A 24,991-nucleotide genomic window follows, 5' to 3' on the forward strand; every position below is an offset into this window, starting at 1 on the left:
TATTCCCATGGAAATTTCCAAAAAGCTATTTTTAAGTTGTGGCTTTGTAATGTAACAAATGGGAGGGCATTGTTAAATAGGTGATTGAAGAATAGTTTAACTAACTATATTTAATTAAATAAAAATCCATTCCATATAGTTTATACCTGGTCCAAATAACTGATTTGATAAGAAGTTTGTCCATCACATGTTATACAACTTCCAGTCATGCTGCTTTGACTGGTCAAATGCCGCCACTCATATCATGTTGATTGGCTATTAAATTCCTGTGCTGTGTATGAAGATTATGTTAATTTGTCTGTGAAAGATTAACCGTGAAGCTTAATAAATTGACACTTGTCTACCTTGTAGATTCAGAATCTGAAAAATCATTTACTGGATTTGAAACCGTGACTAGCTTTTCATTGGAAGACAGCGAGGACTCTAGTGACACCATAACAGCTAACATGTCTGAAGAAAAAGCAAATAAAAACCGAGAGGCTCTATCAAATGGCATAAAAAAACACAGGTATGGTTTTGCCTAGTGTCCTGAGAAGTAGCCTCTATTGCTGTGCTGACAAAAGCTCATCTAATACCTCTAACAGATAATTGGGGATACTGCTGCCTCTTCTCTGGAGAACAGAGAACAATAACAGCTGCACCTTAACAGGAACACTGCTCTTTTTGATGAATATTGGGGGGGGAAATTAAATGAACAATATTATGACTTGATCATAATGCAAACTAAATAGAGGAATTCTTAACAATGCACGTTTATAATTCATTTAAATTAGTCTTATTAAAATCAATACTGTCTCTTACTTCTTCATGTTTTTTTAATGTGTCACTGCTGTTTTGTTTTGTTTTTTAGTTTCCAGTTACTTGATCTCCTTCGTCTGTTTATACCAATTAGAGCTAACTTATAATTTCAATATATGTTAAAAAAAACCTATTAAGAGCAAAAAAAAGTGACCCTGGGTGGAAGAGTTGCATTCAGATATTGCTCCTTCATCTGTTCTTTTTATCTGTAACAAAGAACAATAGTTCCTCGGTTACATGTAATAGATACCTAGTTTCTCAGGTTTCACTATAGAGAGAACTTAATACGTGTACTTTTTCCCTTCCAATTTGCATACAGTTAAAAGGAATTTCTACTTGTCATTTGTTATTCTGCTTTTCATAGTGATTTTTTTTCCTTATATAATGAAAATAGGACGTATGTAAGCAAGTTAACCTTAAGTCTCATATCTATTAACAGCTGAATATTTATTATGGCTGGCCTTAGTAATGCATTCTGTTCAGAGGACAGTATAACTATAAAGAAAGACCAGTGGAAACTATGATTCCTTCACTAATGTAGAGCTGGGGGAAGAAGCAAGTTAAAATGGTTATGAAGCGAGGAATTTTTCTTACCTCACTTAATTATCACTGGATAGTGGTATCCTTAATTTTCTGTATTATAGTATCCTGTATCATTCCAATGATATTCCTAAAATGCCTGCATCCTCTGACCTGCAGTATGCTAAATAAATAATTATTAAGTTTCTTACAAAAGGGACACGGTGGCTCAGCGGCTAAGATGCTGAGCTTGTCAGTGGAAGTGGTTCGAATCCCTAGTGCCACGTAACAGGGTGAGCTCCCATTATTGTCCCAGCTTCTGCCAATCTAGCAGTTCGAAAGCATGTAAAAAATGCAAGTAGAAAAATAGGGACCACCTTTGGTGGGAAGATAACAGTGTTCCGTGCGCCTTTGGCATTTAGTCATGCTGGGCCCCGGAGACGTCTTCTGACAGCGCTGGCTCTTCAGCTTTGAAACGGAGATGAGCATCACCCCCTAAAGTCGGGAATGACTAGCACTTATGTGCAAGGGGAACCTTTACCTTTTTAAGTTTCTTAAGACAGTTGGCTGCTTTTTCTGCGCAAACAAGCAGTGGTAATTTCAGTGTTTTAAGCATTAGAAACAAGCCGTAATTTGGCAAGTGTCCATAAAACATTGTAAAATGCCATTGCCAAAATTGTAAACAAGAGGTGATTGGAGCCTCCAGGCTCTTGTTTCCTATTCCTCTGAGGTTTCTTTACTTTCCACTACAGCTGTCTCTCATTATGCTTTTGGATCATTACATTTTCACATCTCTAATCTTGTCTCATTTTTTCCTTCTTTCCCTATTTTTTCTTCTGTACTTATCAACAATTAAAGATTATTACTGGCTTTTTGTGGACTTGGGGTAGCATTTTGAGATCACTGTAGCTAGGATATTTCTTGAGAAGTAAAATTTATCCGCATGTGTGCATTTCAATTATTGGTGAATGCCCTCTTCCAAACTATATTTGCAGTATTTGATCTGTTTATCTGGCATATGTCTGCATGCATATTGATGTCAATTGCCATGCCTCTTGGGAAAACAAGTCTAAATTTTGCTTCGCAGCAAACTTCCCCAAGGAGTGTTCAGTGTTTCTGGTTATCTTGGGATTTTTATACGGGTTGCTTGTCTTGTCATCTAATTACGCTGCATTTGTAGCATAAATATGTGAATGTTTTATCATAGGGGTGGGGTATTTATAATTGTGTATTTAGGTACAAGCAAGATGTTTTATTGCACGCGTACAGCTACTTTGTTTTAATTCTAAACATATTTTGGGTGAAAGTAATAAATATCTATTATGACAACAATTGTAGTATTGTTTATGTTCCATACAAAAGAGATCTGGCTGCAACCTTAGGGTTCAAACTATTGTGACATTTTTGGTTAGGGAAGACAATTTTTATGCACTCTCAAAATCTGCTTTATTGGCACCAGCCCAGAGTAGACAGGGGCAATGACTTTAGACACTGATCCATACAAAAGAGATCTGGCTGCAACTTTAGGGTTCAAACTATTGTGACATTTTTGGTTAGGGAAGACAATTTTTATGCACTCTCAAAATCTGCTTTATTGGCACCAGCCCAGAGTAGACAGGGGCAATGACTTTAGACACTGATCCTATAAATTGAAACTTCTTCCACTGACAGACGTATATGATTCCACTTAGAAAAAAAGATACTGTAAAAAAAATTTAAAAACTTCTTTAAAAATAATTGCAAAAGAAAACTGGAAAGCCATATTGGGTAATAATACTTCAAAATTACTGAATGTATAAGCCAAGGAACACATTATGAGCTTCTCAAATAATCAAATGTGTCTTCTTCAGATTTTTTATCCTACCTTTATTAATTTATAATCAAGGCAGCAAACTTACATAATACTCTTTCCTCCTTTTCCCCACAGCAACTCTATGAGGTGAGTTAGGCTGAGACAGAGTCACTGACCCAAAGTCACCCAGCCAGCTTTCTTGCCCAAGGCAGGACTTAAACTCCCAGTTTCCTGGTTTCTAGACCAGAACCTTAACTGGTACAGCAAATTACCTAATATATATACAATACTAATATGATTATCAGTACACATTTATGTTATATTGGATAAAAACAATTTGGTTCTCCTTATAGATTGTGTAAAAACAAGCTATCACATTTGTATTTGATAAGAGATCATATATTTCCTACCTACTCTGTTGTCTGAACATCTCTGAAATTTATTAAATGGAATGATTTTTGGCCAGTTACTATCTCAAGCATCCAAATTTGAATCTGGACTGCTCCAGGAACTTAAGAATAGACAGTTGGATTTTTACTGTTCCCATGCCCACTTTCTTTGTCTAGAAGTGCTTTGTTGATGGTATCAATAGTTGGTTTATTTATTTATATGCTGTGAAGGAGTGCCATTTGTCAGTGAGACCAGAAATTAATGGTAGAGCAAATAAGGTTCTTTCTGCCTTCCTCTTCTTTGATTCCTGTAGATTACAGCACTTTCTGTGGGAACTTCCACCATACACCAGGTGAATTAACAGATTTTCTCTTCAACATTATTTCAAGGGAAGAATTGGAGGTGGGGAAAAGGGCATCTTGAAGCTCAGCCATTGATAGGAGTTTAGGCTCTGTCAGAAAAATTCTAGTACTATTTCTTCATATTTGGGCCAAAGCAGTAAAACATTTGTGGAGTGAAATGAACATGGAAGCAAGCTATTCTGTTTAGAAGACAAGACAGAGTTAGCCTTCGAAAGTACTTCACACCTAGATTAAGACAAAAATCAGAGTGAAAAGCTTGGTCTTGGTTGGTCTGGGTGTACAGCGACATGAAATGGAAAAAATGCAATAAATCACTTTTAATGGTTATCATTCTAGGTCAGGATTTGTCACTAAGGATTTGCTGAGCAAGTCAGATTGCTCAACAAACCAAACAATTGTAATGGTTTCAACAGTTTCCTACCATTTGTTCCATTGGTATCCAAACACCCCAAAGCTAGAAAAGCCAGTTTAGCCTTTGAATAAGTTAGAGACGTAGGAGCTACGGGGGGCGGGGGGGGGCGGGGTATGTGTTTTCAGAGGTAAAGTTTATATATACAGATTGTTTCGGCTTTAAAATTTTTTGTTGGGGGTTGAGTGGGTAGAATAAGCCTTTTGTATACTTTTTGTGTGTGTGTGCGTGTGTGTATCTCGATAGATAGGCAAGCAGGGAGACAGACAGATATATACCCTGTTTCCCCAAAAATAAGACATCCCTGAAAATAAGCCCAATCAGGCTTTTGAGAGCATGCGCTAAAATAAGCCTCCCCCCGAAAATAAGCCTTCCCTGAAAATATTTAAATGCAGAGCTGGAAATCAGGTAAGATGGCAAGAGAAACTCCATCTTGCTCTACGCACCCCAAAATAATAAGACCTCCCTGAAAATAAGGCCAAGCACTTATTTCAGGGTTCAAAAAATATAAGACAGTGTCTTATTTTCGGGGAAACACAGTATATATATAGAGAATACTTGCTGGTAGTATGTGTTTGCTTGCATATTTTTGAGGATTTTTTTTGTGGACATGCTTTTATGGGAGTGTGTATTTTACATATTTATCTGCGTAATTGTCTATGCATCACTAGTTTGCCTTTTATAAAAATTGATATAATGGGAGAGAGAGATTTAATAATCTTATACTGAAGAAGAAACAGGAAGAAATAGGATCGCAAAGTTTTCAGTTTTTTAAAGCTGCACTTGCTGAGTACTTTTGTAACTAAGCAAGAGGTGGGGAGAATAAATTAACATAAAAGTCTAGTTTCAAATATTTCAAGCCATGGTAAAGCAGACCAGGATTTGCAAGCATATTCAACCAAGAATTAAACCATCATTTATTTTGAGCGGAGTTAGATAGCCATACAAACCACAATTAGGCAAAAGTCATCCTGAAAATGTTGTCTGTGAATATCTAATAGAGATGGACTTGGATATGACCAATGGTGGAGCTAAAACTAAATTCACATAAGAAGGATTTATTTGCTTTGCTGGGCTTTTTTTACTCTCCTGGGCCACTGTTATAATCTTGGATTATTACTAAACTATTGAGATAGTTTTCATGTTCTATGTTTCTGTATATATTATATGTAATATTGAAAGTACATGGCTGAAGAAGCTAAGAATACCAGGAATATTTGCAAAACTAAAACTATGACCAATATTGATGGCTACTGCTCTGCATCTAATGTCCCCCCTGAGGAACAAAAACAATACTTTCCACTTTATGGGAAACTTTGTCTTACCAACTTCACTATTTCCAAGGAATTTTCATTAGAAATTCCTAATTTTGATCCAGACCAGAAGTTTGCCTTTTTGGCATGTTTATTCACTAAGAAGTTTATTCTCTGAGTAGCATGACCATTGAGACCCGAAGAGCATGAGTCCAACAGAAGAAATGAAGATTTCCAAAGTTGGCAGAAAAGGGGAAAAAAGCAACTAAACAATGGCCACAAATTCTGACAGTTGAAGAAGAAAAATAAAAGGCATGAAATGGAATATCCTGAAAAAAATAACCAGGTACCAACTTGTTTAAAAACAATATATTGCAACATTTTATGGTAGATTCTGTTCAGTAATAATGAAAAAATCAATAATAGTTCTGTTTCACATATTAAAGAGCCTTTTATCCCAAAATACCTGTGGTATCTGAGTCCCTTTTTATGTTACACCTGGATCCCTTTTGGCCCCAATGGCTGATGATATGGGTCACTGCCATTTTGAGGCAGAAAGAGCATGAAAACTTTAGTGTAAGCCATGAAATGATCTTAAAATAGTTTTAGAAAACAAGTACACAACTCTACAACTTTCCTCAAAGCTATGAAAACAAAAAATGGTTTCCAGTCATTTGCAGCATTACAGTCCCATACCCAATGCTCACCCTCCGTGGCTCTGAACTCCTTCCAAACAATGAAGGTGGCCCTTTACTATCAAAAGATGAGGCCCGTTTTTATGGGAATAACACTGAAATGTATTATATAAAGAGGGAGAAAGATTTGCCTATACCAGAGCTTGAATTTATGGCTGATACAGTGCTGTTTATTTTATTTTACTTTATTGGTTTATTTCATTTATATCCTGCCATTGGACTCTCCTATCAAGACTCGTAGTTCTGTGACCATTAAGCTGCAAACCAACTTAATTGAATGTTTTTTGCTCAGTTCTCATGAGCACTAGCAATTTAACATTCCCTTGCTTTTTTATATATTCCATCTTTTTGTTCAAATTGATACGCTCAATTTAGTATAGTCTAAACATATTATTTAGCTTGCCAAAACGTTCTAGCCAATTTGAAATATTTTTTATCACAATTCTTATTTTTAATGGTTTGAAAACAGTTATGTGGAGCTTCCATAAATATTTGGAATAATTAAGTTTGAAGCACTTCTGAAGCATTAATTTTAAATGGACAACATGTCCCTTTTCTAGGTTGTGATACTAAAAGGTAACGTGTGTTCTTTACTGTATTGCAAAAGCAAGCATAGTTTTCTGGTAATTCGTCTTCTCTAAACTAATTGTGGAAAAAACGTGTATCCTGAAATTAAAACCATAATCTTATATTTATTTATTTATTAAATTTATATGCCATCCACCTCACTATCAAGCAAATCTGGGCAGTTTACAATGCCATAAATAGCAGTATAAAACAACTATAAGGTTAAAAATATTAAAATAGACATTAAAAGTTAAAATATTTCATTTTCTGCCACCTTAAATGTACGGTTTCTGTTTTAGCAAACTACCTTTAGTTCAAAATTCGTTTTGGTACTAGTCAGATATAAGCAAGTAATATAAAATAAAAGGTGTTTTATCAGCTAAAAATTCATAAATAATTTATTTTGCTAGTATTTTGCTCCTTTCATAATATCGTCTCATGCATTCTAATAGTTTATTTTTATTTATTTATTTATTTTTGTCACAACAATATATGTAAGTATCATACAGAAAGGTTATATAGTATATAAACATATATATGAGTAAATATTAGGAAGTATAAGCATATATATATATATATATATATACGAAGAAGAAAAGAAAAACATTAGGACAGGAACGGTAGGCACGTTTGTGCGCTTATGCACGCCCCTTATGGTCCTCTTAGGAATGGGGTGAGGTCAATAGTAGAAAGTTTTAGGATAAAGTTTTTAGGATTATGGGAAGAGACCACAGAGTCAGGTAAAGTATTCCAAACACTGATGATTCTGTTACAGAAGTCACATTTTCTGCAATCTAGATTAAAGCGGTTGACATTAAGTTTAAATCTATTGGTTGCTCTTGTATTATTGCAATTAAAGCTGAAGTAGTCTTTGACAGAAAGGACATTACAATAGATGATTCTATGAGTTAAACTTAGGTCTTGTCGAAGGCGACGTAGTTCCAAGTTTTCTAAGCCTAGGATAGTGAAGTGAAGAAAAAAAGATCCATCTGTAAAGTACTGTCCTACACTTCACAATAATTAAAAAACTGAAAAACCTGAAATGAGAGATAATTTTTGCTGGTCCACAGTTCAAAATAAATGCAAGGAATTTTCTTTCTGATAATCTTCATACAGCTTATTTCTGAAATGGAGAACATTTCTCTCACTTGTGAATTTTCTTTCAGATACCCTGGATCAAGGACTTGTCCTATAAAAGGGACTTCCTGTTTGTCTTCAAGTAGATCTCAATGTTTACTGGATGCAGGTCTATCCTGTGAAAGGACCACTGCTTTTTTTCACAGATACAGTATTTGTAAATTAGCTAACAATCTCTTTCAATAGAAGGGAAAGACATTTTCATAAGAACATATTCCACAGTTTAAATATAGGTTTTATGACTTCTACCTACATAGTCTGGAACTGTTCATGTTTTTCAGGGGCTAAACATGAGAAAGGTTTTTCAGTGTCTGTTGAATTCTCAAAGTTTGATTGGACACAAATTACACAGATGTAACAAGGGACTGCCTTGTACATGTAGTTTATGTGGTATATAATATAAAAAAAAACATTTTTTTCTTTTGAATGATAACGCCTAGGAACCTGTTATTAAATTATGCCAAAAACTATTTTTATATTTGTATGCAATCTTAAAAGTGACCATTCACTGATCAATTCTGTCTTCACTTTTGGAATGATGTTGTTTCTTTCTTTATTCAGTCTAATGCAGTCTTGATTAACAGTTTTGCTAATCAAAGGTTTCAAGAACTAACTCTTCTTCCTACATTTTCCGTCACATTTGCTTTTTCCTTCTGGCATCTTGGCTTCTCCTATGCTACTCAATGCAAAACGTGACATCATGAAAATTTGAACATGCATTATCTGCAGAAAATGAATAGAGTTAAGAGTAGTTTGAAAATGATTCTAGTGCTCATCTAGGATACAGGTGACAGTATAAGCTGTTGTTTGTTGTGATTCCTCAGTAGTGTTGCTAGTAAAATGTGTCTAGGATCATTTTAGTAATTGAACAAAAACCAACCAAAAGAGGACATTTGCTGAGGGTTGGAGCTAACTGAATTGCATTGAACTTAAGGGGGAAGTCTTGGGAATTACTTTTTGTAAAAATATTAGGAATGGGTCAGTGAGATTAAGGAGGTTTTCTGCTGGACCCTACAAGAGACAGAAAAGCAATTGAAGGAGCAAGGGGAATAAAAGGTTACTATTTTTCTGAAGCTTTCCTTAGCCTCAGCTGAGAAGTGTAGAAAAATATCACTGGAGGGTTTGGCAAAAAACTGAAAATTTGGGGGACAGCATTACAGTTCTGTTTTAGATAATCATGCAAGTTCTCAAAGAGATGATAGAAAATCTTCTCTACCTCCTCCCTCCTCACTTATTTGAGGTGGGATATTTGAACGTTTGCATGCCATTCTGGAGTTAAATAATGTGTGTAAAAATATGGTCCCTTCAGAGATTTAGACTAATTGCAGCTTAGATAATATTTTGTTTAAAATAGGCATCGGGCTAGTTTGATATGTCTCTACAATGGCGGGACTGAAAATTGTTTGGTTCTCAACCAGAGTAACAATACATTTCTCCTGTGATATGCCAAAGCATAAAACATCAGTTGAACTATATGGAGACATTAATTCATTTATGTGACCTTAATTAATATAGTATATACAATTCCTCAACAAGCTAAAAAATAGAATAAATTATCCTTTAGAGATATTTCTTCATACATAGTAATAAAACTACATCCTCCCCAAAATATATTCTGTTTTAATATACTTGGAATGTTTGGCTTATGGAATATTGCTTTTTTAATTTGTTTTTCTTGACATTCAGTATTTGTTCCTCGGCAGAAGGTTGGACTAGAAAAATAAGGTCCCTTCCAACTATGATCTTGTGATTTTGGTATTTAATGTGTTTTGGAGATTAGTTCTGTATCATAACGGCTTATGACCAAATTCTTCTCTGCTTCAGTTGCATTGTTTTAAAATTTTAATATGCATAGTTTTAAATTTTTAATTGCTTTTCTATTTATCTTTTTATATTCTGTAATCCACCTTGAATTACCCTATTGGTGAGATGGGCAGCATATAAATTAAATAAATAAATTTCACTTGGAAATATAGTTTCATAGTGGTTCTATCTTTCTAAAGAACGAATGAAGAATTTGAACATAGGAATACATAGCAATATCCCTGATTAAAAACTAATCTTTATTAGTATGGTGATGGGTTTTTGAAGTTCTAGTGATGAAAAAAAAATGTTTCCCGGTTTACAAAAAGTTGAAGGCATTTGGGTCCAGGTCAGTCAGTACAGACAAGTAAAAAGGAAGCTTCTCTAAAGATGAGTTAGAGGCATAAAGAACTTTTACAGCCTGCACAATATGCATGTTCATTTTTTCCGACCATTATGGGCTCTATGAAACTAGTTTTCTGGGTTTCTCTGCTTCAAGCTATAATTGGGGAAGGTCACAGTTATCTTGCAGGGGCATGACAAGTTATGCTGCAAAGTTCATCTGTATTCTGGAGTGACTCTTGCAAGAAACAATTGAACAGTGACCATGAGTGTCCTTGTTTTTGGTACAATTTCAGATTAGTTTTGGAGATTTTATAAACTTACATGTATGGAAAAAACATTATGTATATATGTAGTCCTCTCAATTGGGAGGCAGGGATGGCTATTCAGAACTGTTTTTGCCCAGCAGTGAGTATTCCCTAGCTAATTAATTTTTCTGATAATAGAATCAGTTCAAATTATTGACTGTTAATAATAATGTTAACTGTAAATAAATACCACTGAAAGGTGTTCTATAAAGCTTTGCACACTATGTCAGAGGCTGAATTCCAAAATTGGATGGTGTGAGGAACTGTTTTAGTGCTTTGAAGAAGCTCAGACTTTTTAAAGCATTTCGTTTAAGCCCTTAATAACCTACACAAAATTCCCAAAATTGGGGCATGGGGAGCCAAAAGGTTTATTTATTTATTTATTTATTTATTTTGTCACAACAATATATGTAGGTATCATACAAAAAAGATTATATAGTATATAAACACATATATGAGTAAATATAAGGAGGTATAAGCATATATATAGGAAGAAGAAAAGAAAAACAATAGGACAGGAACGGTAGGCACGTTTGTGCGCTTATGCACGTCCCTTATGGTCCTCTCAGGAATTGGGTGAGGTCAATAGTAGAAAGTTTATGGATAAAACTTTTAGGATTATGGGAAGAGACCACAGAGTCAGGTAAAGTATTCCAAGCACTGATGATTCTGTTACAGAAGTCGTATTTTCTGCAATCTAGTTAATTAATTAAGTTAATTAATTAATTAATTAATTAGTTAGTTAATTAAATTAAATTAAGGTTAATTTATTTAACCACATGCTTACTCATTCATGGGAGCTCCAATAGTACAAAAAACATATTTGCAAAGAATTTAACATAGTTTCCCAATTCTACAATTCAGTAAATTATAAACACATTGGAGAAACCAACATTAAACTCAGATAGTCTCTCTGTTCCTCAATTTTACTTCAGGAGTCGGTAGTTTTCTTTTGGGGGGGGAATTGATACACACATAAGGAAGATGAAGATCTCTCCAGTGCTCCAATATATAATAAGGGTCACATTAAATCTGTTGTCTGCACTTGTCTCAAAACCAAAGGTGTGTTTTTGCTTCACACAAAACAGTTGGAAGGTTTATAACAGGATGCATAGCTCTGGTTTGAGAATTTATTCCTCATGAGTGAGTAGGTGTGGAAGAAAGCTTCTAGTGCTAAGGTACATAGGCCTGTATTCAGGATTTGTTTTAAATAGTATAAAGTATATTCTGTGTAATTAATGTGGTAGCATATTAAATAGCTTTCTTGCCTCCACTCCAATCTAGGACAAGCTTGCCCTCTCCAATGTTTTCAAGAAATGACTTCAGTATTTGGAGTATCTTGAGAAAGTGCATTGGAATGGTAGGTAAATATGATTTTTAACAGAGCAAATATGATTTAATTACAATTTTGTATTCTTTATTATTGCATTATGTTTTAATCACAGCATTTCTGAAATAAATCATTATGTATTTTTTATCCCTATAGAATGCATTAAAGAGTGCTTCTAACCCATTCCATCACATTTTTAAATCCTTGTTGTCCATTATTTACTCATTTATAAAATTTGCAGTGTTTTATTTTCAGTACGTTTAAACTTAGGAAAACTAATTGACAGCATAAAGAGATCTAAGGAGAGAAAAATTATTCAGAAAGTTAATATATCCACTAGGCATTGTAGAGTTTTCCTGCAAAGATGGAGTGAGATTACAGTCAGTTGTACACTTTCTTCCATTTTCCATTAGCTTCAGGCAAGATCACTAAGAAACTTGTAGAGTTGTACTGCCAGCCAGGAAGTTGTTTGAATATGTTAAATATCCTACATGTATTTTAATAGAAAAATGTTTTTGATTTTTAAATGTGTCTAGTGTCTATTAATTAGGTACTGTACTTCACAAGTGAAGTCACCTAGTCAATATTGTCTCTTTGCACTAATGCCTATTGAAGAGCCCTAAATATTTGCCCAGGTAGTTGTTAGACACTGTAAAGCAGAGACTAATAAGGGCTTGATCTTTCCATTCTTGTGTAACTTTGGTCTTACAATATAGTGTATGTATTATCTTGCCTTCATGCTATGCATAGTTCTTTTCTTACTTATCCATTTTATCATTCCAACAACCCTGTGAAAGAGGTCAGATTGAGAGTACAGTGGTCCAGAATCACAATCTTTAGATTCAATATGGATATACAATTCTTTTCTCTAGACTTGAATATGATACTCATCAAGCCATATTGGCTTTTCCTTAAATTAGTAATATAAATGTATATCTAGGTTCATGTTTACTTCTTTTGCAAATAGTCTAACTTTGTTTTTATGGTAAACCAAAACTATTCACAGATAGTTATATAAACATTTGCATACACTTTATAATATTGCTTTTAAATTTCTTCTAGGAGCTGTCCAAGATCACTATGCCAGTAATTTTTAATGAGCCCCTGAGTTTCCTACAGCGACTGACAGAATACATGGAGCATACATACTTAATTCATAAAGCCAGTTTGCTTTCTGACCCAGTTGAAAGAATGAAGGTACTTCTGTCTCAAGAGTTGGGAAATAATTGGGTTGTTTATTTATAGAAAATCTTATGAATTTAAGTGAAGGCTATTTGAATAAATAAAATATAATGAGATCTTTACAGTGATATAAAAGTGAAGCTACTGAATATCCAACCTGCAATTTAGTTTTAAGCAGGTTTAACTTCTTAAAAACTAATGGTGATAATCTCTTTTAAATATTTTAAATGTTTCTCATTACCTTTTTCATATGAAAACCAAAATGTGTCTGTCTGTATAGTCATTAGAAGCTGAACATGAGTCAAATGAGACTGATTTGACTTTATGATAATTAATGCTTCAAAAGCTGCAAATTAAATAAGATTTTTCTAGTGAAAGTCAAAAGAAATTACATATAAAATTGTTTTTTCAACAGTGTGTAGCTGCTTTTGCTGTCTCAGCTGTAGCCTCTCAGTGGGAACGTACAGGAAAGCCATTCAATCCATTACTTGGAGAGACATATGAACTTGTTAGGTAATAAATGCACTATCAAACTATTCCAGGTATTCTTTCTTGGGCATGAAGTGGAAAGACAAACTTAGCCCACTGTGGTTTATGCAGTGTTAAAAGTATTGACTCCCTACTTAGTAGCTGGATTAGTTAAAGCAGTGGTAGTCAACTTGGTCCCTACCGCCCACTAGTGGGTGTTCCAGCTTTCATGGTGGACGGTAGGGGTTTTATCCAATACTGAAGCACTTTCCTTTTTTTTAATTTAATTGACTTTTTAAAAAAAATTCATAGCATTATTTAAAAACATTTTCATTAGGTTTTCATAAAATTCCCCGTGACAATTTAAATTTCTGAAAATATACTATTTGTATCGCCCGCGCATGTTAATTCACATTGCATAAGTGAAACTAAATGGCGCTATAGTGCAACCGCAAACAAAAGGGCCTCGTCCCAGAATAGCTCGTGCATCTCCCCCCATACCACCCAGCTGTAACAGACAAGCAGAGCTGGTAGCCAGCGGCCCGTCCCCCAAACCCAATCCACAATGCACGAGAGGCATGCGCAGACAACGATAAACTTTATAAATCACCATTATTGTGGAATCGGTGGACGGTTAGAAAATTTTACTACTAACAGAGATACAAAAGTGGGCGGTAGGTATAAAAAGGTTGACTACCCCTGAGTTAAAGTCTTCATTTGAGAATTATCTTCCATGTCTTTTCTGTGTAGTTCAGTACTATTGGTATATTAAGAAAACATAACTTGCCCTCAAATATTCCAGTAATAATTAAAATTTTGATCTTTGTGTGATAAAAATTGATATGGAAATGTTTGTGTTTTACCCCATTTTGTAGATAAACATTTCTAATTATCACTTTATCTTATTGCATAGAGAGGATCTTGGATTCAGACTCATCTCAGAACAAGTTAGTCATCACCCACCAATCAGTGCTTTTTATGCTGAAGGACTGAATAATGACTTCATATTTCATGGTTCCATTTATCCTAAACTCAAGTTTTGGGGAAAGAGTGTTGAAGCAGAACCAAAGGGAATCATAACTCTAAAGCTTCTTGAGTAAGTTGGTCGGTATTAATCTTGAGCTAGATTAGAAATTGCAAGCAATACAGACATAGAATGAATGGAATTTAATCTATTGTGTGAACACAAATAATAGTAAAGTACATGTGACTGTTTTATTAAAATCACTTTTTATGTGACTTATAGTAAATTTACCTTAATAATCTATATTTGACAAGTAGGAAACTACATAGAGTAATGTTCTTAGCTTGAAAATAATTGAACTATTCTGAAATTGCCATGTTTTTAGGACTTCATATTATTATATTAAGAAAACCAGCGTGCCTACCGTCCCTGTCTTACTGTCTCCATTTATTTGTATTCATTTCTCTTGTTCATGTCCATGTTCGTATTCATACCTGCTATCTTGTACATGTTTGACAAAATCAATCAATCATCAATCAACCTCCTTCTATCAGTAGATCTTTTTTTCCTAGGTTATCTGTGCTGTAGGAACCATAAAGCAAACATTCGTGTGCGATTGATATTATCACATTTGCTATTATATTGCTAATGGGAAAGAATAAATTAATATCTTGATTTATGCACTTTTTAAGATTGGTCATTTGAAAAGCCTTGTATGAATTTTAATTGGTTTTATTATTTTCCTTTTCAGACACAATGAGGCATATACATGGACAAATCCTACATGCTGTGTACATAATATAATTGTGGGCAAACTTTGGATTGAGCAATATGGAAATATGGAAATAACCAATCACAAGTAAGTTGGAAATTTACTATTTGGTTTGACAATTAAATTTGCTTCACATTAAACATTAATAGAACAACTACTTTAATTGCAAGGCAACTATTATTATTATTATTATTATTATTATTTATTAGATTTTTATACCGCCCTTCTCCCGAAGGACTCAGGGCGGTTTACAGCCAGAATAAAAACAATAGCAATATACAATTAAAACAAAATTTAAAAACTTATTATATAATTGGCCGAAATTTAAAAACATTTAAAATCTAAAAACCCTTAAAATTCATCTAAAAATTTAGAATTTAAAAAATTTAAAATTTAAGCCAGCCCCGCGCGAGTAAATAAATACGTTTTCAGCTCGCGATGAAAGGTCCGAAGGTCAGGCAATTGGCGCAACAATAAACAAGTAAAGTACTAGAAGCGGTGGAGTCACTGCCCCAAGCTGGCCAGGCGAAGACCGGGATGATGATGGGGGGGGAGGACCCGCAATGGCGGGGAAGAGACCTAGGGGCTCCTCTGTTGGGGATTGCGCTTTTCCCCTGACAGCAATTTACTACTTTTAGAACAATTAATCAGTGGAACAACTTGCCTGCAGAAGTTGTGAATGCTCCAACACTGGAAAGTTGTAACTGTAAGGTAATAGAAACCACTAATAGATTAGAAAACCAATATCCATGCTGAACATGAGAGTAGGGGTCTTTTTTCTTTATTTTTTAAAAGTTCCATTAGTAGTACATTTCAAAGATAATGTAGTATATTTAAGAAGTTTCATATTTCTTTTATAGAACTGGTGAAAAATGCATGCTAAACTTCAAGCCCTGTGGCCTTTTTGGAAAAGAACTACACAAAGTTGAAGGCCATATTCAAGATAAAAGGTAAATAAAGCCATGTATTACTAAAATATGTGGGGAGAAATAAATATTTCAGAAGTGTAAATTGTTCGATAACGTGGTTCAAATACATTCTGTAGCTTCTGCTTTATGTAACTTTGGTACAGAATAGGAACCTAACTAATCCAAAACACTCTAATGTTTCTAAAATCAATTGTTTTGGGGGGGGTTTGACAGCAAAAAGAAATTTTGTGCACTCTACGGAAAATGGACTGAGTGTTTGTACAGTGTCGATCTTACTACATTTGAAGCTTACAAAAAGAATGACAAGAAAAACACAGAAGAGAAGAAAAACAATAAACAGGTATTATTAATACTAAAAAATAGAATAGCAACAGTAATTTTTCTTTAAATATTGAAAGAATAAGTATTCTGCTTAGAACTATCTGTTGGAAAATACGCATGATTTTGAAAATTATTCCATAAACTCCCTACTGTCTCAAAAAGGTCCAGATATGTTTCTGGGATTCCAATGACTATCACACATTATAGGCCAATTTCAGATAATCATTAGAGATTTCATTATCACAGTTCCCTCTCATCTCACTTGCATTTCTCATTTGCAAACCAACATCAGACTACTTTCCACTTTTGATATACTGTAAAATCTACTTCATACTAGTTTGGAACGCCTCATGAAAGCCAGCAAGTTTGGTGCCAACATTGTAATTAATGGGTGAATGGATGGCTTTTTGACATACTGGCCAGGAAGAAAACCTTTGAGCAATAGAGTATTTTCTATTGAATTATTCAGATAAAATTAAAATAAAAACCGAAGACAACAGCAGATAAAAAAAGTAAGATGAATGCTAGTATTCACATTAATAAACTTCAGATAGTCCTTCAAATTAGTGGCTTTGAAGGGCTTGCTTAATACCTAGTAACTATAAATTTAGAAACTCTTGGAACTATTTCAAAATAGGCAATGACTTTATTTCCATTACATTTGTAATGTTATTTGCTTTGGCCATAGATTAATTTTTGCAAGATAGGTTATCATTAAAAGTTGTGAGGCTTTTTTTCTTTGTTCTTTTTTAAGATAGGGGATTGTAGTACTCGAAATGTCCCAGATTATGTCCACTATAGGGTTCATCGAAAAATGCAGAAAAAAGCCAGTTTGGTCTAGTGGTTAAGGCACTGGCCTATAAAGCAAGAGACTGAATTCCAGTCCCACCTTGGCCATGAAAGCCAACTGGATGACCTTGAACTCTCTCAGCCCAACTCACTAGCTGGTTGTGAGGGAAATAGGAGGAAGGTGATGTGTTGAATATGTTCACCACCTTGAGTTATTTGTAAAAATAATAAATGCAGGATATAAATAAATAAAATACCTCAAGTATTTAGATTATGGCATTATTCAAAGTAAAGTTAATTTTTTATTTACCAAGGTAGAATCCAGCCAAAAGCTGAACATATTAAGTCTTTCTTAATTTCACTTTTGGCTGATTCTGTTTTCAGTCAAATCAAATATTTCCTTATGTCCATTCAGAGTGTCTTCTTTTAAATGCTCCTGAATAGTTCATTTGGTAGCTGTATCATCAGTCACATGTTAATGATATTCTAAAGAAATACAGAAAGACTATAGAAATTTATTGTTGCCTTCAAATGGCCTTTCTGCTGATACCAGGGGAATAAGAACACATACAGAACTACTATGCTCTTTTTCTTACCTACTTTGACCAATATGGTTAAATAAAAACTTGCTACGGTTTCAGAGCAAAACACCAACAATAAGAGCATTGACTTGGACCTGAAGCACTATGTAGTCAGAAAAGGTATGGAATATCTCAATTGATGATAGAGATTTAAAATTGAGGTTCTTTTAGAAACCTTTGAAATTTTCTAGTTTCATCAGCCCAAATTTTTTTCATCTGCCACTACAAAAACATAAATGTATCAGAACTTGATTATATAAATTATCACTGAGGGAGTTTAAATTCGCAGCTGCCATATAAATGAAGTATGATAAATGTATAGGTTTGTTTTTTTTGTTTATGGAGATTTAAAATTATATATTCAAAACGTTTAGGTATATACAGGCATTTTATGTATTTGACTCATGGCTTATATCATAAACCATTTTTGAAATTCTTAGTTGCAGTAATTTGCCTTAGGAATTGACTGTTTTAGAAAGGAAAGTATTAAGCATTCTCTAATGATGTATAGATGTATATATGACTTTTTATGGATGAGTAATTGCAAAAAGATATCCAACTCTTCTATAAGCTATATGACACCAAAATTTTCACCACATTACATAAAGGGCCATGAACAAAAGAGTAACCAATGTTCTTGGAATTTGAGGCCTTGATGTTTGTTTAATAACATTTTAATAGATTTGAGTCCTATTCTAAATTATTTATAAATATGGCTCTGCTATCCAAAAAAGTAAAACGCCAGTACCAGCATATATTAAATTTAATTGAAGCAAAGGTGTTTTAAACTGTTTCTTAAAACCTGGGAGGAACTGAACACTTCAAAAACAAATGAGGACAGGTATTTCTAGTTTGGGACTTGCAGAACGAAATGGTTTAGAAAGCAAGAAAAGAATTGAGAAACAAAAAATTCAAGTGGCAAATTACTTGCTGAAATTTACAAACATATGTTGGTTATTCTAGTTGCATTATATGAGATTAGGCAAGTAGATCCCACTAGCATTTTGCAGTACTTTAAAATAACATGTTTTGGGGAATGTTAACCTTGGAGTTATTGAAGTAGATTTATTTATTGAAGTAGATATGTTTTGTAGGGCATGTCTGTGAGGGCCGAAAAAAATGAAGTCAGTCACAGGTTTCAGATTTTTAAAGTCCTCATCTGCTCTTGATTTCTGAATTAACTGCCAAGTAAGGGGCTTATTTTTCTCTGGCTTCTTAAGAAGCTAGTTGATGGCCAGTCCATTGCCTTTTTCTGCTGACCATAGGAAGGACTTGACATTAGCCTCCACTTGATGTTAGTCCTGCTTAATGAAAAGCAGGACTGCTAACCTGTTTGCTTTTTTGTGCATTTGCCAGTAGAGGCAAAGTGAATAATCCAATACTGCAACCAAACCAGTGAAACATCTCTAAACTTGGACATGCCTCCTCAGAGAGAAAGAGAGATCTTACTATCAAATCTTCAGAATTATTCATTTTTATTAACCCATTTGCCCTAAAGATTTGTTTGTCATTGTAAACATGGTATCGATAAAAAAATTAAGACATTAAGTTCTAGATGTTCTTTTAGCAGTTATGTAGTTGTATAGGGGCGTGGTGGACTAATGGTTAAGGTACTGAGCTTGTCAACCAGAAGGTTGGCAGTTAGAGATCCAAGCATCATGTGACAGGGTGAAGTTCCCATTCTTGCCGCAGTTTCTGCCAACCTAATAATTTGAAAACACGCAAATGCAAAGTAGATAAAAACATACCACATTGGTGTGAGGTAACAGTATAGTCATGCCAGCCACATGAGCATGGAAGCATCATTGGATAGTGCTAGTTTCCTCAGCTAGAAAACTAAGATGAGCACCAATCCTTAGAATCGGACGCAACTGGACACAGGAAACCTTTACCTTTTTATACAGTTGTATATAGAGCTGCATTATGTTTACAGGGCTGCACTAAAATATTATTTCTGGGTTTAATGTGCTGGTTTTCACACTACGTTGTAGACAGGCAATTCTGATGAGCCGGATGAGATGCCCTTGCCAGAATGTGAAAGTACGTATGTGATCCCTGGAAGTGTGTTGTTGTGGAAAATAGCTCCAAGACCTTCAAACTCAACACAGGTGAGAGGAGCTTTGAATTCAATGGTATACATCAGTGTTTTTCAACCTTGGCCAATTTATTTATATAGCAAGCTGGCTAGGGAATTTTGGAAGATAAAGTCCAAACAACTTAAGTTGCCATGGTTGAGAAACATTAGTCTACATTTTTGTCAGTCTTGCTGTCAGAAACTACACATTGAAGAAAGTGGGGGGGAGTGCACCCTTTACCTAAACATATTTAGTTTATTTAATGGGAGCAGTGGATATTTCTTTAGAGGCTGCAAACATATTAACAGCTAATGTTTCTTTATAAATGGAACATTCTACAGCCATTTATTTTATTTTTAGATGTACAACTTTACTACTTTTGCTATGATGTTGAATGAATTGGATCAGGAAATGGAAAGTGTTATTCCTAAAACTGATTGCAGGCTAAGGCCAGATGTAAGAGCTATGGAAAATGGTGAAATAGGTAACTCAATAGTCCGGATTTAAAGTTTCTTGACATAAGAATGTTGAAATATTTAAGTCTATTGTGGCAATCATGTTTTACAGAGCAACTTGTTGATACATAAGTTAGTGAATTAAAAAGTAGTGCAATAATATGAACCGCTCCAGTCTTGATTGTAGAAAATATGACTTCAGTAACAGAGTTGTTAATGCCTGGAATGCACTACCTGACTCTGTGGTCTCTTCCCAAAATCCCCAAAGTTTTAACCAAAGACTATCTACTATTGACCTCACCCCATTCCTAAGAGGTCTGTAAGGGGCATGCATAAGAACACCAGCGTGCCTATGGTTCCTGTCCTAATGTTCCCTTTAATTGTATCCAATTTGTATGGTTATTTCGTGCTTATACTTAGCTAACTCATTTATTTGGAGCATGGAAGATAAAAGGGTTAATTTATTGTTGAACAATCAGCTACTTAATAAAGTTTATGAAAATACACAGAAATCTTATATAAATTATACTAATGAAAAAATATTTATGAATTATCTTTATTACTAAATTTATACATTATTGCCACTCAAATATTGTTTTAATAGATTATAATTTGATACATCCTGTCCCCCCCACCCTTTTTAAAAAAACTTTTGGTAGATGTAGCCAGTGAAGAAAAGAAACGGCTTGAAGAAAAACAAAGAGCTGCTCGTAAAAACAGGTCTAAATCAGAGGAAGAGTGGAACACAAGGTTAGTAAACAGAAAATTATGTTCATGATAAGATAATGGACAAAATTGCTTTGAACTTAGCCTCTTGCTTAAATTTGCTTAATATTACCATTTTTTAACATTACCATTGACAGAGTCATTGTTTGGTTCTGTGCTCTTGGAATTATTATTCTAAAAAGTGGCAATACTCACCTTCTTGTGGTGTCTTAAACATTGTACAACAATAAGTGGTCAATATTCTGTTCCTTTGATTCAGAGCTTCTTGATACAATAACTCTTGCTTCATGTAAAGCTTTCAAAAATTTTGGATTTGGCATTACCTTCTCATTTTTCCGGAAAAGAATTTGATTTTTGGTTACTGGTATGCAAACACTTACCAATGAAATTACTCAAGAATTTATGAAAACATTGGAAAACCTAAATTTATTGGAATTCAGGTTAATGGATTTCAGATTCAGTGGAGAAAAGTTTGAATTTCATTGCCATTTATCAGAAAATCACTCTTATTTAATTGTGAAGTCCATTAAATTAGATTGAGTTTGAACAGTTGGTGTGATTATGTAATTGTACACAATCATACAACTTAAAATTTAGATTTTAATTTATAATTGATTTGTACTTATGGGGGTAACAAGACTATGCTTACATAATGCACTGCTTAAAATAACAAATTTGGCTACCATTTTAAAGCTTTCTATTGGAAAACTTATCTTACTCTGCATTCAGTCCATGATGTATTTGGAAGGGGCACTTCTGAATCTCCGTATCATGCTTTATATTTAAACATTATATTTAAGCATCTGTACTCCAATTCAGTAGTCCGAATTGAGCAACCATAGTTGGGATCAGCAGTCCTATTGTTAAATGAAACAATCACTAAGTGGGATATTAAGTGACCAGACCATGCTTTCCTTTTCCCCCATTACCCTGCCCTTTGAATATTCACCCCAGCAATACTGGTTCAAAATTTACAAGATTAGTTAGTTTCACACTTCTGGCTTTGTCTTTTGTATGCCTCCTAACCACTCCCTCCACTGAGATAAGTAGCAAGAAGAGAATTAATGTTTGCATTAGCATTCATTGGAAAGGAAGAGATTACAAGCAAACAATACACATAGAAAGGAATGTGCTAGAATTGATAGGCATTAGCACACTATACAAATCACCCAGTGCATTCCCCAGTGTTTGCCTGCTTACTCTCTTGTAATACCTTCCTCTCCAGTCCCTCCACCGCAAGAAGAGGTAGAAAAGCAACAGATCAATCATAATGACTGTAATGGTGATCACTTGACTAAGGATGCAGCAAGGGACATAAATGTAACCATTGGTCATAAAACTGTTGTAACTAAGCAGTTGCTGAATGAGGTAGTCTTTAAGCAAGGACTATTGGTACATTTTTCACAATATTAACAGTTTAAGATTTCTTTTTTATGATTATAATTATGCAATTACCATTTGCTCATGCCTTTGCTGTAATATTGCTGCTATGGATAAAGTAAATTATAAAATATTTCAATCAAGTTGCATTTTTATTCAGATCAGGTTTAGGGTTGTTACCAGATTGATAGCGCTTAGTGTTTCCTCTGTGCAATAGGGAATAGAAAGTGTTGCAAAACAGTATCTGAATCTTCTCCAAAAATCTAGGAGGATCACATAATGTTTAAAATCAGAAACTTAAATCTCTTTCTGCAGAGATGTTCTAAGGATAAAGTCATAAAGTGATCTTGTAAACCCCCATGTATGAAATATATTGATCCATATAAAATAAGAAAGAATAGTATATTTATAGGGAACCAAAGAGGGCCCATTCATCTTTTTTTCAAATACTTTCCTGTGCTCCATTTTTGAAGCGGCTTCAGTTTGGCCTTGGAAGTGATATTGTTTTTCCTTCAATCCTTTCAGCAGCCTTTTAACTGTTTGCAAACAGTGCTCATGTATCAGGATAATCCTGGCTGGGATGAAGTTTTAACTGCAAAACAACTGGAAGTAACATCATATGGCAAAGATCCTTTTTTTTAAGCATTTCAGTGCCATTTAGCACTCAACATTTCTTTTGGAATTAGTTTCCTTCCCTTGCCTTTACAGTGGAAGATGCTCTTAGGTTTTTTCTTTGATGAAGAGAAGCATTCATCACAATTTTCAAAAATGTGGCCTTTGTGCTACTCTTAGTAGAGCATGATATAATTCAGGCTTGGACACAAGTTCGTCGTCATTACAATGAATCAGGGGGCGACTAAAACAATGATTCATTGTTGATTTCCACAAAAACATGACTACTTGATTGTGCTGTGGGTTTCTCTTGTCATCTCCAGCAAAGGGCCAAGCATTCTAAAGGAAGTGGGCTGGAAGACGGGAATCAAGGTTCATGCCCTCATGTGCAAACCAATTTAATGGCCATATCATTTTAAGGTTTCCAAAAGCCCTGCTTATTCCAGGGCACACTTAATGCTTAATATGTATATTCATACAAACTTTACTTCTTTGTACTAAATAAACTCCAAACTTTAGAGTCACAGTGTATGAATTAGGTGGCCATATATATTTATTTAATAAGTAAAGAAATGTATGTTATTCATTATTCTGAAGTGCATTGTTGTGACTTCTAAAAGGTGTTTTTTTAAGGGTATTTCTTAATCCTTCATAATGCTGCAAAGTATATCTATTATACAAAGATATTGGAAATAGCCTGGAAGATTAGTCCTTTCTTTCAGTCTACAATATGCTGGTTATGTTACATGAAGTGCTGTTGCTTGGAGGAAATTGGTCTCTGGCTTGCGAATGGAAAATATGCTTGCTGAAGCAGCACGTTACAACCACCAGAGTGGTTGTCGACGTTGGTGCTTCAGTTCTCCTGGAACCAAGAAGCCTATAGGCACACGCGCAGGTCAGCTTTTGATCCTGAAAGTTTAAATATACTTGTCAGGAAATAAGGTAGGAATCTAAATTTCTCTTTCAGGAGCCTCAAGTGAGGATTTGAATACAGTTGCTGAATGCATGGCTTTTTATTTTCTAGTATATGGGGTACACTAATTTATAAATTAGCAATTTATTATAAACATTCTTGAATAATTTTTTTTGCTTCTGTATGTTTTTCTATTTATTTCCATGTCAGAACATAATTTCAATTTATTAGCTTTGTGCCTTTCTGTCTTTGCCTTCATATTTTTAAAAAAAGTTCCATGTTAAAAAAGTTGGCATGAATTTCTCTTGATAGGCTGTACTCTTTGCTGTTTAATACTTTGTTAAATTCAGCGTATTATGTTTTGCTTTTTTTAAGTCAGTCAGTGGCCCAGACTCTTGCAATATTATTTTTGTTACTATGCTGACATGTTTGGATTTGCATTGAAGACTTAAATTTGCAATGCCTAAAAATAACAAGTGATGCCATAAGTATAAATAAAATTCCTTTTATCAAATTTAATTGTTTCCCATTCAGCTGAGATTATTGTGAAGTTTTTTTCTTTGCTGATGGACTAGTCCTTCTACTGTTTCTTCCGAGGATTATCTTTGTTGTCCTATCAGGTTCTCTATTTAATAATGGATGCATTTTTTTATTGAAACCAGATTCTGTTCACACAATGAGAAGAAACTCACTCCTTTGACTTCCACTGAATCACTAGCTTAAAATTCACTAGTTGGTCCCATATCTGCCACGATTCAAGGGGGACCAAGATAAGAGATGGGCTTTTTCAGGCAGCTTCCAAAACTCTCTTCCAGCCTCAGAGCTGACAATTTTCCTGGCCTACCAGCTCTTTGGGTAAATGTGTGGATAAGAAGGAAAAGTAAAACCAGCACTTCCAAGGGAAAGTTTCTTCCACAACAGACTTTTTGCCAAAATATCCTCCTTCCCATGCTCCCTACCAGTCAATAAAATACAAGTAGTCCTCATTTAATGATTTCAGTTGGTTCCTACAACTCAGTTATTAAGCAAAGTGGTGATCAAATGAACATGTGATTGAGAAACTCTGGAAAGATTGTTTCAGTGTCTTGTGCCTATTTTTTATTTGTTTGTTTGTTATTT

General features: G+C 34.4%; 1 protein-coding gene across 9 annotated transcripts in view; it reads left to right on the forward strand.

The window, feature by feature from the left end:
- OSBPL1A (oxysterol binding protein like 1A) overlaps positions 1 to 24,991 on the forward strand; it is a 67,206-nt gene that overhangs the window by 40,854 nt on the left and 1,361 nt on the right. For all 9 annotated transcript variants that reach the window (XM_058178345.1, XM_058178347.1, XM_058178346.1 and 6 more), the window contains 11 exons: positions 352 to 508; positions 11,660 to 11,735; positions 12,768 to 12,902; positions 13,303 to 13,400; positions 14,269 to 14,451; positions 15,071 to 15,178; positions 15,952 to 16,041; positions 16,234 to 16,360; positions 19,703 to 19,819; positions 20,147 to 20,270; positions 20,901 to 20,991. In XM_058178345.1, coding sequence (XP_058034328.1) covers positions 352 to 508; positions 11,660 to 11,735; positions 12,768 to 12,902; positions 13,303 to 13,400; positions 14,269 to 14,451; positions 15,071 to 15,178; positions 15,952 to 16,041; positions 16,234 to 16,360; positions 19,703 to 19,819; positions 20,147 to 20,270; positions 20,901 to 20,991 — 1,306 coding nt within the window. The remainder of the gene's footprint in view (positions 1 to 351; positions 509 to 11,659; positions 11,736 to 12,767; positions 12,903 to 13,302; positions 13,401 to 14,268; positions 14,452 to 15,070; positions 15,179 to 15,951; positions 16,042 to 16,233; positions 16,361 to 19,702; positions 19,820 to 20,146; positions 20,271 to 20,900; positions 20,992 to 24,991) is intronic.

Source organism: Ahaetulla prasina, chromosome 3 (assembly GCF_028640845.1).
Source record: "Ahaetulla prasina isolate Xishuangbanna chromosome 3, ASM2864084v1, whole genome shotgun sequence".
Lineage (NCBI taxonomy): Eukaryota > Metazoa > Chordata > Lepidosauria > Squamata > Colubridae > Ahaetulla > Ahaetulla prasina.